The sequence below is a fragment of the Rhinopithecus roxellana genome, chromosome 4, assembly GCF_007565055.1.
Source record: "Rhinopithecus roxellana isolate Shanxi Qingling chromosome 4, ASM756505v1, whole genome shotgun sequence".
NCBI classification, from domain to species: domain Eukaryota; kingdom Metazoa; phylum Chordata; class Mammalia; order Primates; family Cercopithecidae; genus Rhinopithecus; species Rhinopithecus roxellana.
Window position 1 is genome coordinate 22,289,727 of NC_044552.1, and position 15,557 is coordinate 22,305,283.

Sequence of the window (15,557 nt, forward strand, 5' to 3'; positions counted from 1 at the left end):
AGTAAGGAGATAGAAAACTAATAATAAATAAATGGGTATATAGAACAATGTCAGATAGTGATAAATGCTATGAAGAAAAAAGCAGCGTAAGAGAATCAAAATTAACTGAGGCTGTTACTTTAGACAGCATGGTCAGTCAGTTTCTCTGAGGGGGCAACACTTGACCTGAACAGAGTTAGGGGTTCTCATTCACTTGGAAGATTCTATACTGAGGTTTCAAGTTTGAATTTTTTTTTGAAATGTTGCCATTTAATGCATCAATGATTTATCAGCCCGTCTTCATTATATAACATTATATTTTAACAAGAACACTAAGCACTAAACTATTTAACGACCTTTGTCTTTACACAGGCACTCCAAAGGAAACTACAAAGACTGTAGTTTTTGAAGTTAGGAAATGCAGACTGATGCTTTCTTTCTGCACTCATCCATTTGCATTGCTATAAAGGAATACCTGAGACTGGGTAATTTACAAAGAAAAAAGGTTTATTTTGGCTCACAGTTGTTTCCTGACCTTTTCATAATCGCCATTCTAACTGGCGTGAGATGGTATCTCACTGGGGTTTTAATGTGCATTTCTCTAATGACCTGTGATGAGCTTTTTTCAATGTTTGTAGGCCGCCTGTCTTCTTTCGAGAAGTGTCTGTTCATATCTTTTGCTCACTTTTTGATGGGATTGTTTTTCTCTTGTAAATTTGTTTAAATTCCTTGTAGATTCTGGATATTAGAACTTTGATGGGTAGATAGCAAAAATTTTATCCCATTCTGTAGGTTACCTGTTCACTCTGATGATAGTTTCTTTTGCTGTGCAGAACCCCCTTAGTTTGATTAGATCCCATTTGCCAATTTTGGCTTTTGTTGCCATTGCTTTTGGTGTTTTAGTCATGAAATCTTTGCCCATACCTATGTCCTGAATGGTATTGCCTAGATTTTCTTCTAGGGTTTTATAATCCTAAGCGACTCAGGAGGTTGAGGCAGGAGACTCGTTTGAACCTAGTAGGTGGAGGTTGCGGTCAGCCAAGACCGCACCACTGCACTCCAGCCTGGGCAACAGAGGGAGACTCCATCTAAAAAAAAAAAAAAAAAGCTTGTTACTATTGTAGGAAGTAGGAAGGTTGAAGCCTTCATCTTTTTCTGAGTTATTAAATTCTCATTATTTACTGTGATATCTCTGGTAAAGAATAGTAGTAGTACACATGCAATTAAACAAATCCATATATGCGTTCAAGAATTTAAAAAAAATTTATATTTTGTCTGACCGGGCACTGTGGCTCACACATGTAATCCCAGCACTTTGGAAGGCCAAGGCAGGCTGATAACAAGGTCAGGAGTTTGAGACCAGCCTGGCCAACATGGTGAAACCCTGTCTCTATTAAAAATACGAAAATCAGCCGGATGTAATGGTGCACGCCTGTAATCCCAACTACTTGGGAGGCTGAGGCAGGATAATTACTTGAACCTGGGAGGCGGAGATTGCAGTGAGCCCGAGATCGTGCCACTGCACTCCAGCTTGAGCGACAGGGCAAGACTCCGTCTCGAAAAAAAAAATATGTATTTTGTTATCATTGGGATTTAATTTTGGCCTGGTGTTCACTTTCTATATATGACTATGAACAATTTAATAATGAGGTGAATAGCCTTAAGTCTGATATATGATGCACCCACATAAAAATGGAAATGGTATGCACAAAGACACTTTACTTTCAGAACTATATTGGAAAATTTATGGAATTTTAGGTAAAATTGCACCTAAAATTGTGTTATTAGTGACTGTAAGTAGCAATGCTAAATTTATTGTACTTGATGAATGAATGTATTTAGGCTAGTCATGGTTACTTTGGTTTAAATGTCTAAATAACATCTTTAGTTTTAAAAATGTGTTTGTAATTTGTACTATTGACGGGGATAATCTTGGACTGCAGTGGTTGTTGGCAATGTGTGATTTGTGTTTTCTTATTTTATAGAATTATCTAATGTGATATACTAATTTTTACAGGTAATATTTATATATTTCTAATAATTATATATTTGACAACCTACTAACATGATTTGCTTTGGAAAAAAACTGAAAAACAATACTCAAACATGGCTGCTTGTGAGAGGCTAACTTCAACTTGAAGGACACACATTGATTGAAAAAAATATTTCATGCAAGTAGAAACCAAAAGACAGCAGGGATAGCTCTGCTTATATTAGACAAACTTTAAGTCCAAAACTATAAAAAGAGACAAAGAAAGTCGTTACATGATCAAAGGGTGAATTCATCAAAAGGACATAACAATTGTAAATATATATGCACCTAATGCCAGATCATCTAAATGTATAAAGAAAGTATTAGTAGACGTGAAAAGAATCAGACTGCAATACAATAATAGCAGGAGTTTTTCAATACTTCACTTTCAACGATGAACATATCATCTAGACAGATATCAATAAGGAAACACTGGACTTGAAATGCGCATTAGACCAAATGGACCTAACAGGCATACATAGAATATTCCATCCAACAACATCAGAATACTCATTCTTCTCAAGTGCAAATGGGACATTATCCAGGATCAAATATTAGGGAACAAAATAAGACTCCATAGTTTTAAGAAGATTGAAATCATATCAAGTATCTTTTCTGACCACAAAGGTATGAAAGTAGAAATGAATAATAGGAGAAAATTTGAAATATTTACACACGTGGAAATTAAACAACATGCTCCTAAATAAACAATGGGTTAAAGAAAAAATCAAAATAGAAATTAAAAAATATCTTAAGACAGATGAAAATGAAAACACAATATACCACAACTTACGGGGTGTAGCAAAAGAGGGTATTAGCAAGAGGAATGTTTATAGTAATAAATGCCTACATTAAAAAAGAAGAAAGATCCCAAACAAACAGCCTAATGTTACATTTCAAAAAACTAGAAAAAGAGAAGAGCAAACTAATCCCAAAGTTAGCAGAAGGAAGGAAATAACAAAGATCAGAGCAGAAATAAATAAGAGACTAGAAAACAATAGAACACATTCACAAAATGAAGACTTGAATTTTTGAAAAGATAAAAACAATTGACAAAACTTTAGTAGACCAACTAAGAAAAAAAAGAAGACTCTAATAAAGTCAGAAATGAAAGAGGAGATATTAAAATTGAAACTACAGAAGTACAAAAGATCATAAAAGAATACTATCAACAATTTTACACCAACAAATAGGGTAACCTAGAAGAAATGTTAGATTTCTAGAAACATAACAAGAGTGAATCACGAAAAAATAGAAAATCTGAACAGACTAATAATGAGTAAGGAGGTTAAATCAGTAATAAAAGTCTCCTACCAAAGAAAATCCCAGAATATGATGGATCTTGTGTTCATAGTTTGGAAGAATTAATATTATTAATATATATGTATACTACCTAAAGTGATACACATATTCAGTGCAATTTCTATAAAAGTTCAATGACTTTTTTGTTTCACAGCAATAGAAAAAGCAATTTAAAAATTCGTATGGAATGAAAAAACCCCAAAGTAGCTGAAGCACTTTTGAGCAAAAAGAACAAACCTGGAGACATCACACTACCTGATTCAAAATATATTACAAAGTTATAGTATTCAAAACAGAAAGGTACTGGCATAACAACAGACATAAACTTGTGCATTTGTGGTTAATTGATTTTTGCCAAAGATGCCAAGAATAAACACATTATGGAGAAACGGCAGTGTCTTTAATGAATGATGCTGGGAAAATCAAATACCCAAATACAGAACAATGAAATTGAAACCTTATTTCACACCATATGCAAAAATCCACTAAAAATAGTTTAAAGATTTAATTGCATGACCTGAAAATGTGAAACTACTAGAAGAAAGCATAGGAAAAAATGTCCTTGAAATTAATCATGGCAATAATTTATTGGTGATGATCTCAATAGCACAGGAAACCAAAGCAGAAATAGACAAATGGGATTACCTCAAACCAAAAAGCTCCTGTATAATAAAGTAAACAACAGATTGAAGAGACAACCCATGGACTGGGAGAAAACATTTACAAACCATACATGGTTAGTATCCAAAATGTGTAAGAAATGCAAACAACTTAAATTTGTTAGCAAGAAAGCAAAGAACCCCATTTAAAACTGAGCAGAAGATTCATGGATATCTTTGAAAAGATGACATAAAAGATTAACAGATATATAAAAAAATTTCTCAACATCACTGATCATCAAGGAACTGCAAATTAAAACCACAATGAGATATCACTTCATACCTGTTAGAATGGCTATATCAGTAAAATAAGAGGTAATAAGTATTGGCAAAGATGTGGAGAAGGGAATCCTTATATACTAATGGTAGGAATGTAAATTAATACAGCTATTATTGAAATCAGGATGGAGATTCCTCAAAAAAAGATAGAATTACCATATGATCCAGCAACTATATTTCTGGGTACATAGCCAGAGAGACTGAAATTAGAATGTTAAAAATATATTGGTAGATTTTCCTTTAATTTGGTCTTAATGTCTCTCTTTAAAGAGTGGCTGGAAACTCTAGCCCTGCTCTGATGGGCTCCAGTGGAGGTGGTTGTAGTTGTGGATGTTTTCAGTGTTGTTTTCATGGAATACTTCTATATCCTGATGGAGAGCTAATGCCTAATTATCCTATTTATGACCAGGTTTCCCCTCACTGGAAACTTGTTTTCACTGGCAGACACCCTTGTGGCTCTTGTCTGACTAGTGTGTCCAGTTCATTCCTACCAAGATAACCACTCTCTAAGAGAGCCTTGTCCACAAAAGAAGTTAGTTTCAGTTGTGTCAGTCAGGTGAGATGCAAGTAAACAAAACACGTAATAGAAATAGTTTTATTACTTAAAGATCCAGAGAGAAGAGGGCAACTTTCCTCACAGGTCTAATAGGAGAAGGGGCAGCCCTCAGAGACATGTATGCTCAACCAGTGGGTGGGTAGCAAGAGAGAGTGAGTGACAGCCGAGAAAGCCAAAGCCTTTACTGGGGTACACAGCATTACCCAAGCAGGGAGTAACAGATTGGTGGGTTTAGAGCAAGCAGGCATGAGTTCTTGGGAGTCATGTTGTATTGAGAGGTGTTCACTGCCGCAAATCCGCAGTCCATGTGGGGTGTGGGGATCGGTGGGGTAAGTCAAGCAGGTTGTATCCAGGTGTCCCAAAGGGAGGGGGAAACCAAGAGGCCAAATATCTGGATTGACCACCTTGAGACAGTGGGAGAGGAGAACTCGAAATTGTGTTGAGGGTGACTAAGCCCTGCTTCTGGTATGAGAAAGTTCAACATATGTTGAAAATAAACACTGAGGCAACATAAAATCATAAGAATTCACTACAGTTATTTGCACTACCATGTTCATTGTAGCATTGTTCACAATAACTGAGATATGGAAGGAACTTAAATGTCCATCAGTGATAAACAGGTAAATATATAAAAGGGATATAATGTGATATATATATGTACCACATTATCTACATAAAATGGAATACTATTCGGCCTTAAAGAAAAAGGGAAATTCTGTCTTTACAGCAACATTTCATGAACCTGCAGGACATTATACGAAGTGAAAGAAGCCAGACACAGAAAGACAAATACCACATGATCTCACTCATATGTGGAATCTAAAAAAGTTAAACTCATACAGGTGGAGAGTAGAATGAGTAGCTACCTGGGGGGCAGGGGATGGAGAAAGGGAGGATTTTAAACTCGTAGATTTTAAATGTTCTCACTATAAGAAAAATAAGTATGTGAGGTAATGACTGTGTTAGCTGGACTGAATCATTCTGTATTGTACATATATATATCAAAATATCACATTGTACCTAATCAATATATAGAATTATTGTTTGTCAATTAAAATAAAATAGAAGATTGGAGTAATATTCAAGATATTTTTAACCTGTTGCAGGAAAAATCTGGGAATTGAATTTAAAAGACAACTGGGAAGGCATAAATAATATAGGTCAGTCTCAAAGAGCACGCTATTAGTGAGGAACAGATACACAGTTTAGTCTTTATGTATTCTAGTTTTTCTGTTGAGTGCTCTGAAATAATTCCTTTTTTTCCAGTTGTCTTGTAAATTTGACCTTTAGCCCCATGGAAAACTGAAAAAAGAAATCAGATGGCTCAGTAAAACCCATTCCCTTTATTGTAAATATAACTCACAGCATCTTTCCCCATATTTGTTGGTGATAAATTCACTGTCATCACAGTGAATCATGCTGAACATATGCTGAATATATTTCTGTGAAAAGTTTTGTACTGAGAACATCACACCAGGACAACTCCTTGAAGGGCATTAATTGCAACTTTGAGATTTATCATCCCAAAGGCCCCAGTCAATGAAAGAGTATCCCATTATTCTTTTTGTTTCCATAAATATACCATTTACTCTGGGATAAAGGCTCCATCCCCTGATACCTTGAATGCCCTAAAGTATTTCCACATTCTGCTAAAAAGCAGATCTTTTGGACAAACTCAGGCTGTCTTTTCTGTAGCAATGACAATCACAGACTCTGTTGTCCATAGTTAGATTTAAAACATTGGCAAAAATGTTATAAGAAGGCAATTAGGTTGATGTTTTTAGGTTGTACGGCAACCAGAGAGCCCCTTCATCAGTTTATACATGATGAGGTCATAAGTCAGGAAGAGAGTGACAGGGAACAGGGACAAACACAGGAAGGTCAGTACTGAAAGAAGTTGGTGCACTTCTTAAGGGGTAGACAGCTTCCATATTTCAAAATCGCAGGAAGTGTAGATTTTAAATGTTGTTACTACAAAAAAAAAAAATAGGTGTGAGGTGATAGATACTTTAACTAGTTTAATATAATCATTCTATAATATATATACATATCAAAACATTACAATGTACTCCATAAATATATATAATTATTACTAGTCAATGAAAAATTAAAGTAAGAAAACAAACCAGATATAGTATAAAGGAATGAATAAGACACGAATTGGGAAAATGTCTCTTAGTAGTAATTGAGAAAAGAAGAGACACTCAGCCATCCAAGTTCCCTAAAGTGTTTGATTTAAAAGAAGAGAGAAGATATTTTATTCCACAGCTCATAGAAGCTACGTTTGATAGGGTCTTCATTTCCCTCTTTTCCACCAAGAAGAAAATCGAAGCTGCAAACTTGTCTCTACATGAGTTTTTTGTTTGTCCCTTATTTCCTATCCCTTTTATCAACTCTGGAAGAAGGCTGAAAGACGGTTTATACAACAGAAAAATATCAGATTTCACCTTTTAATTACTGTAGTAAGGAACTCAGGCAGCTGCGTTAGGAAAGAAAATTATGCCTGCATTAGCAAAAATATCAGCATTAGAGTTCAAGTAGCTTACAGAATATTACCTTTCATCCTAGGGAAATTAAAAAAAAAATTCTTGCAATTTTTTCATGATTTCTCAAAAAGTAATAATCTTTCCATTACCAACAATATGGAAAAGTGTACAGATATCTTTGTACCTGTCTGGAGCATTTGCACAGACTTGGCCCAAGTTCAACGTTCCTACTTCTCCAGTCGTAACTCAACTAATTAGGCAAACCTTTACATCTTTTTCAAGAGTGAAGATTAGAATATGTGAGTTGTTAAAAGCTTTTCAGAACCCTGAAGGTGAGTCGGGTGTAAGTAAATTTGTCTTTTGTCGTATTTTATCAGAGAGTATGAGAGGAAGAGTTGGCTGTGGCAGGAGGGGAGCAGAAGGGGGATGGCAATGCTATTTAGGAATATTGAAGAAAACCCAGAAATACAAATCATAAATTGCAGCTCAGAATTTAAAGTATAGTTCAGTTATTGGCCTAAAGCACATAAAATTTTTTAGAAACCATGTTTAAGTCTTCTTATCCCTGTCTAACAATCCTGCGTTATACATTCTTTCAATTTCAAATGCCACATTCGGATCTCCTCTTTACTGTTGTGCATGGAAACACTCTTCCTTTCTCTCTTACCCCTCCCTATGGTTTTGTTAGACTCTGTAATCTGTTTCTCTTCCAATAAGAATTACACCCCCATTTACTTTTGGAAGCATTCTATCACTGATATCTCTACTCTATTTTGCTTTATTAATCAGCTTTGCTTATATTGTGAACTTTTATAAGTTGGTGTGTGTGTGCATATGTCTGTTTAAACCTTCATTTGCATGTTATTTTATTTGTCTAGAAATAAACTGCTAGCATAAATAAATGAATATCATTTAATTCTTTCTATACATCATATTCAATTAATTTTTTTCAGTTAATATTAATATTTTAAAGTGACTACCTAATTGATTTTTAACATGGGAAATTTCTATGTGTAAGTAGGATTATTATGACTACAGTTATTCCTTTCTCTGTAACTGCAAAACTGGAAATAGTCTGAAAATGCAAAAAAATCAATTTAACTTTTTAAAATATAAAATTATTTTCTTAAATATTGTCTTTCTGATTATGGAATATCTTAGTCTTCATTTATCCAAATGTTAACTCAGAGATGTGTATAAAATAACTCAGTAACTTGAAAAGCTATTGCTTGTATCCACAGCTGGAAAAATATCTCAATGAAGCATATAAAGGAAACAGCATAAAAATTCTACTGTCATAATGGTGCACACTATCTGGAATTGGGATACTTTTTTTCTCCAGTCTGTTTGCAAGTGAGCGGTTGACAATGCATGGACAGACTTTGAGTTTATGTGATTCTTTCTTTAGGTACAGGAAAAATAAGAATGATGACGGAAAAAAATGCAAGTTTTGGAGACTTCTTTATTCTACTTGGATTTTCTAATTGGCCTCATCTGGAAGTAGTTCTCTTCGTGGTTATCTTGATCTTCTACTTGATAACACTGATAGGAAACCTGTTCATCATCATCCTGTCACACCTGGACTCCCATCTCCACACTCCAATGTACTTCTTCCTTTCAAACCTCTCATTTCTGGATATCTGCTACACCACCAGCTCTATCCCTCAGTTGCTGGACAATCTCTGGGGCCCAGAAAAGACCATCTCTTATGCTGGTTGCATGGTTCAACTTTACTTTGTTCTCACACTGGGAACCGCAGAGTGTGTGCTACTGGTGGTGATGTCCTATGATCGTTATGCAGCTGTGTGTAGACCTTTGCATTACACTCTCCTCATGCACCCTCGTTTCTGCCGCTTGTTGGCTGTGGCTTCTTGGGTAAGTGGTTTTACTACCTCAGCACTTCATTCCTCCTTTACTTTCTGGATACCCCTATGTGGACGTCGCCTAGTGGATCATTTCTTCTGTGAAGTTCCAGCACTTCTGCGATTATCATGTGTTGATACCCATGTAAATGAGCTGATCCTCATGGTCATGAGCTCCATTTTTGTTCTTATACCTCTCATCCTCATTCTCACTTCCTATGGTGCCATTGCCTGGGCTGTACTGAGCATGCAATCAACCACTGGGCTTCAGAAAGTGTTTGGAACATGTGGAGCCCATCTTATGGTTGCATCTCTCTTTTTCATTCCAATCATGTGCATATATCTCCAGCCACCATCAGAAAATTCTCCTAATCAAGGCAAGTTCATTGCCCTCTTTTATATTGTCGTCACACCTAGTCTTAACCCTCTAATCTACACTCTCAGAAACAAGGATGTAAGAGGAGCAGTGAAGAGGCTAATGGGGTGGGAGTGGGGAATGTGACAGGGAAGTCATGTTGGCTGTTGTTGTTTTTCTTAGGGTCTTGTCCATCTTGAAAGGTGGTTTCCCTGCTTCTTTGTGATTTGTTTTTCGTCTAACAGTTTACAAAACATGGAATAGTTCAGTCCCCCATTTGCTACTCTTTTTAATATTTAGTTCTGAAATGTTATGTTGATATAACTTTTTGATTAGTACCACTCTGGTCTTTTACAATTCTATATTTATTTCCACGAAAATTGTGTACTGTGGTTTCAACATAAATAAATGTGTGTGTGAATAATTATAAGGAGATTATTTAAAAAATATTGGAAATATTTCTGACAATGTGCTAAATTATGAACTGACCATTGATATGTACAGGAAGAGAAGGGCAATATTGCAAAGGCGTATGCTAAAGAAGTTTTTGGTTATTGAATAAACCTTAAATGAAGCTAAAAATAGTCACAACAAAGAAAAATGGTAAGCATAAAGAATAACACTGTTTATTATATGGCAAAGGACGTATCATAATTTTTTGGTTGAAGTTCACTTTTTAAAGACACTAAGTTACTTAAATGTTAGACCTAAAACCATAAAAACCCTAGAAGAAAACCTAGGTAATACCATTCAGGACATAGGCATGGGCAAGGACTTCATGTCTAAAACACCAAAAGCAATGGCAACAAAAGCCAAAATTGACAAATGGGATCTAATTAAACTAAAGAGCTTCTGCACAGCAAAAGAAACTACCATCAGAGTGAACAGGCAACCTACAGAATGGGAGACAATTTTTGCAATCCACTTATCTGACAAAGGGCTAATATCCAGAATCTACAAAGAACTCAAACAAATTTACAAGAAAAAAAACAACCCCATCAAAAAGTGGGCAAAGGATATGAACAGATACTTCTCAAAAGAAGACATGCATACAGCCAACAGACACATGAAAAAATGCTCATCATCACTTGCCATCAGTGAAATGCAAATCAAAACCACAATGAGATACCATCTCACACCAGTTACAATAGCAATCATTAAAAAAATCAGGAAACAACAGGTGCTGGAGAGGATGTGGAGAAATAGGAACACTTTTACACTGTTGGTGGGACTGTAAACTAGTTCAATCATTGTGGAAAACAATGTGGCGATTCCTCAAGGATCTAGAACTAGAAATACCATATGACCCAGCCATCCCATTACTGGGTATATACCCAAAGGATTATAAATCATGCTGCTATAAAGACACATGCACACGTATGTTTATTGGGGCACTATTCACAATAGCAAAGACTTGGAATCAACCCAAATGTCCATCAGTGACAGACTAGATTAAGAAAATGTGGTACATATACACCATGGAATACTATGCAGCCATAAAAAAGGATGAGTTTGTGTCCTTTGTAGGGACATGGATGCAGCTGGAAACTATCATTCTCAGCAAACTATTGCAAGAACAGAAAACCAAACACTGCATGTTCTCACTCATAGATGGGAATTGGACAATGAGATCAGTTGGACACAGGAAGGGGTACCTCACACACCAGGGCCTATTGTGGGGAGCGGGGTGGGCATAGGGATAGCATTAGGAGATATACCTAATGTAAATGACGAGTTAATGGGTGCAGCATACCAACATGGCACATGTATATATATGTAACAAACCTGCACCTTGTGCACATGTACCCTAGAACTTAAAGTATATGTAAAAAAAAGACACTAAATTATATAATTTACCCTATAGGTCTACATACTTGTCACAGTGAACAGTAAACTAATATCTCTTTAAAATGGCTCATTCGTTCATCTGTCCATTTATTCATTAACTTATTCTTCATTAGCTAAATCTTTTTGAATGTGTACTCTCTCCCAGTTTGTGAAATTCTTGGTAACATGTATAAATATAACATACTTTGTCTGAACAGAACGCACTTTCTGTCGGGAAAAATGGCAACTTAAGATAAAAGATGAAGTATCCGTTCATGGCTTAATTTGTGACTGGCGTTAATGCTAATAAATTAACATAGCTTTTAAAAATCAGAAACAATAAATTCTGATTACTCTTTAGATTGAATACATCTTTCACCTTTTAAAAATCAAAAACAAAACAAGAAGTTTGGCAATAAACTCTGAAAATAAATACCAATTCATAGCTCCTGTAGGAAGACAATGCTATGAAATGAAACAAAACAGAACGTGTGCTTTACGTGCTTTAGTTGGCTTAGTCAATGGCATATTGAAGACAGCTTAAAACCCTTAACATCCTTGTTCTTTGCTGAATAGCATTATTAAAAAAATTATTTAGTTTGATTTTATTTTTTCCAGCTTTACTTAGGCACAAATAAAATTACATATATTTAATGTGCACAGTGTGATTATACATAAATCAAACCGAATTGTGAAATTATTACCACAATCAAATGGACACATCCATCATCTCACATAGTTACTGTGTGTAGGGGGAGCGGGGAGGGTCAGGACACTTAAGATCTAATCTCTAAGCAAACTTCAAGTATACAGTACAGTATTATTAACTTTAGTCACTCTAATCTACATTAGATCTCCAGAATGTATTTATCTTATGACAGAAATTTTGTACCATTTGACTGTCTCTCCACTCCCCACCCTCCAGCCCATGGCAACCACCATTCTATTCTCTGCTTCTATGGGTTCAGTTTTTTATTTTTTTGATACAGAGTCTCACTCTGTCACACAGGCTGGAGTGCAGTGGTGTGATCTTCGCTCACTGCAACCTCTGCCTCCCAGCTTCAAGCAACTCTCCTACCTCAGCCTCCCCAGTGGCTGAGACTACAGGCACCTGCCACCACACCCAGCTAATTTTGTATTTTTAATAGAAACAAGTTCTCACCATGTTAACCAGGCTGGTCTTGAACCCCTGAACTGAAAAGATCCACCTGCCTTGGCCTCCCAAAGTGCTGGGCTTACAGGCATGAGCCACTGTTCCTATCTGAGTTCAAATTTTTTAGATTCCACATGTAAGTGTTATCATACTTTTTTTGTCTTTCTGTGTGTGGTTTATTTCACTTATCACAATATCCTCCAGTTCATCCATGTTATAACAAATGGCAGGATTTTCTTTTTATTGGCTGAATAATATTTCTCTCCCTCTCTCTCTCTCTCTCTCTCTCTCTCTCTCTCTCTGTGTGTGTGTGTGTGTGTGTGTGTGATCAGATTTTCTTTATCCATTCTTCCATCAATGGATGCTGAGGTTGTTTCTTTATCTTGGCTATCATGTATAATGCTGCAATGAACACAGGGGGATTGATACCTCTTCGAGATACTTGCTTCATTTTTCTTGGATAAATACCCAGTGGGATTGTTGGGATCACATCACATCTCACACAGACTTCACAAAATGTGAGAACATAGATTCCTCCTGCCTCCATGGAAATCTTGCCATTTTGTGATATGTCATGAGTCACTCCAGCTTCTCATGATCTACAAGACTCTTTTCTTTTCAAATTTATTGAAGTACATGTACAATGAAATCTACACATTTTAAGTATATAGTTCAATGAATTTTTTCATATCTTCTTTTCATTGTATCTTTGTTAGACATCAAATATTGGATTTAATAAGCCATCAGAAAAAGTGTATAATTATAATCCTTTATACTGTAACAGTATTACACAACTTATAAAGCACATTAATATACTTTGTTTCATTAGAATTTTGGTCATCATAGAAACCCGAAAGCTTTGTTGACTATTAGCCTCTTGAAACAAAGGAAAAATAAGATATAAACATTGTTGTTCCTACGTTAAAGGTTAGGAAATTCAGTCTCAGAGAGATTATGTAGTCTTGTCTAAATGCACATACTAATAAATGGCAAATTTGAGTCTCAAAGACAGGTCTCTCAATATCAAATTGAAAGAATAGTTCAGTGAGTTTGACAAATGTATAATTGTGTAAATACCACCACAATCAAGATTATAGGATATTTCTATTACTCCCCAAAGAACTTGTTTTGTTTTGTAGTCAACTCTCCCCTTTTAGTCATAGCCTGAGGCAGCATTAACTTTCTCTAAATGTACTTGGCTTTTCCATGTTTAGAATTTGAAATAATTGCAATCATGCAGTATGTAATCTTTGGGTGTGGCTTGTTTCATTTAGCGTGATGTTTTTGACATTTATTATGTTGCTACATGTATCAGTTACTTTTTCCTTTTTATTGCTTGTTAGAACTCCATTGTATGAACATGCTACAATTTATCCATTTATCTGTGATGGGCTTTGGGAGTATTTAAAATTTTTGGCTATTATGAATAATGCTGCTATGAAAATTTGTATGCAAGTGTTTGTGTGGATGCATGCTTTCACTTAATTTGGGTAAATACCTTTTATTTGTACCTCTCCCGGCGGACCACATGCTTAGTGTATATTATCTTTATGAGATACTGCAAAAATGTTTTCAAAGTGGCTGTTCTATTTTCACTTCAAACAGCGGTGTATGAGAGTTCCAACTGAACTCACATTCTTTCTAATACTTGGTGTTGTCAGTTTTTATACTTTTCACCTCTCAAGTTAGGTTACCTGTAGCTATAATTTGCATTGAGGAATGTCGACGTTGACCATCATTTTGTGTGCTTTTCACATGCTTCTTATACGTTATTTTGTGTAGTTTCTGTTCAAATATTTTACTCACTTTAAAAATTGCATCATTTGTCTTCTTATTGTTGAATTTGAAGTTCTTCGTATATTCTGAACTCAAGTCCTTGGTCAAACAAATCTTTTGCAAATAAAGTACTGTCATATCTTTCAAAGAGAAAATTTTTAACTTCAATAAAATACAGTGTGTCATTTCCATAAAAAAATCCTGGTGGTATTTTGATTGGGGATTGCACTGAATTTATAGACCAATTGAAGAAGAACTGGCAACTTGACAACATTGACTTTTCTGATCTGGGAACATGGTATAGATCTCCATTTACTTACATCTTATTTTCTTTCAGAAGCATTTGAGGTTTTCATTGTATAGATATCATTCATATTTTGTTAAAGTCATCTCTACGTATTTCATGTTTCTGGATACCACTATAAATTGTATAGAAATATGACTGATTTTTTTTCCATTGTGTGTTTTATTATACTTTAAGTTCTAGGGTACATGTGCACAACGTGCAGGTTTGTTACGTAGGTATACATGTGCCATGTTGGTTTGCTGCACTCATCAACTCGTCATTTACATTAGGTATTTCTCCTAATGCTATCCCTCCCACATCCACTCCCGCCCACACAGGCCCCAGTGTGTGATGTTCCCAGCCCTGTGTCCAAGTGTTCTCATTGTTCAATTCCTACCTATAAGTGAGAACATGCAGTGTTTGTTTTTCTGTCTTTGTGATAGTTTGCTGAGAATGATGGTTTCCAACTTCATCCATGTCCCTGCAAAGGACATGAACTCATCCTTTTCTATGGCTGCATAGTATTCCATGGTGTATATGTGAATTTTCTAGACCTCAACTCCAACTGAGCTTCCCATCTACAATGCTTTAATAGTTTGTGATCTACTTTAATTCACATTCCTCCCATACAAAGCACTCGAATTAAAAGAAGCTCAGCAGAGATCATTTAGTATCATTTATTCCTTTTGATTCCTCAGATGTGACTTTCAGTGTGTTTTATTGATCTGAGTGTGTATTGTAGAGAAAAAAATTGAGAGTTGCTGCCTTAGAAATACTTTGCTGTAATTAAATCATGTTATGCCATCTGTATTTTCACAAGTTACTAACATCACACCTAAAAATGTTAACATTTGCTGGCACCCAGTAGATTGGCAGGGGCTAAAAACTCTCCTACAAGTCTAGTTACCAAAACATGAAAAATATTGGAGCTTGGTACAATCTCCTACAGACCAGGATATCAGACATTTCCTGGATTTTGATAACTGAATGAATTCTGCTAGTCCC

At 35.5% G+C, this 15,557-nt stretch overlaps 1 protein-coding gene across 1 annotated transcript; it reads left to right on the top strand.

The window, feature by feature from the left end:
* Positions 1-8,393: 8,393 nt before the first annotated feature.
* On the top strand, positions 8,394-9,749 carry LOC104653690 (olfactory receptor 2J1). The gene has a single exon (XM_010352745.2). It carries the CDS (start codon positions 8,719-8,721, stop codon positions 9,655-9,657), a length of 939 nt encoding a protein of 312 aa, XP_010351047.2. The 5' UTR covers positions 8,394-8,718; the 3' UTR covers positions 9,658-9,749.
* Positions 9,750-15,557: the final 5,808 nt, after the last annotated feature.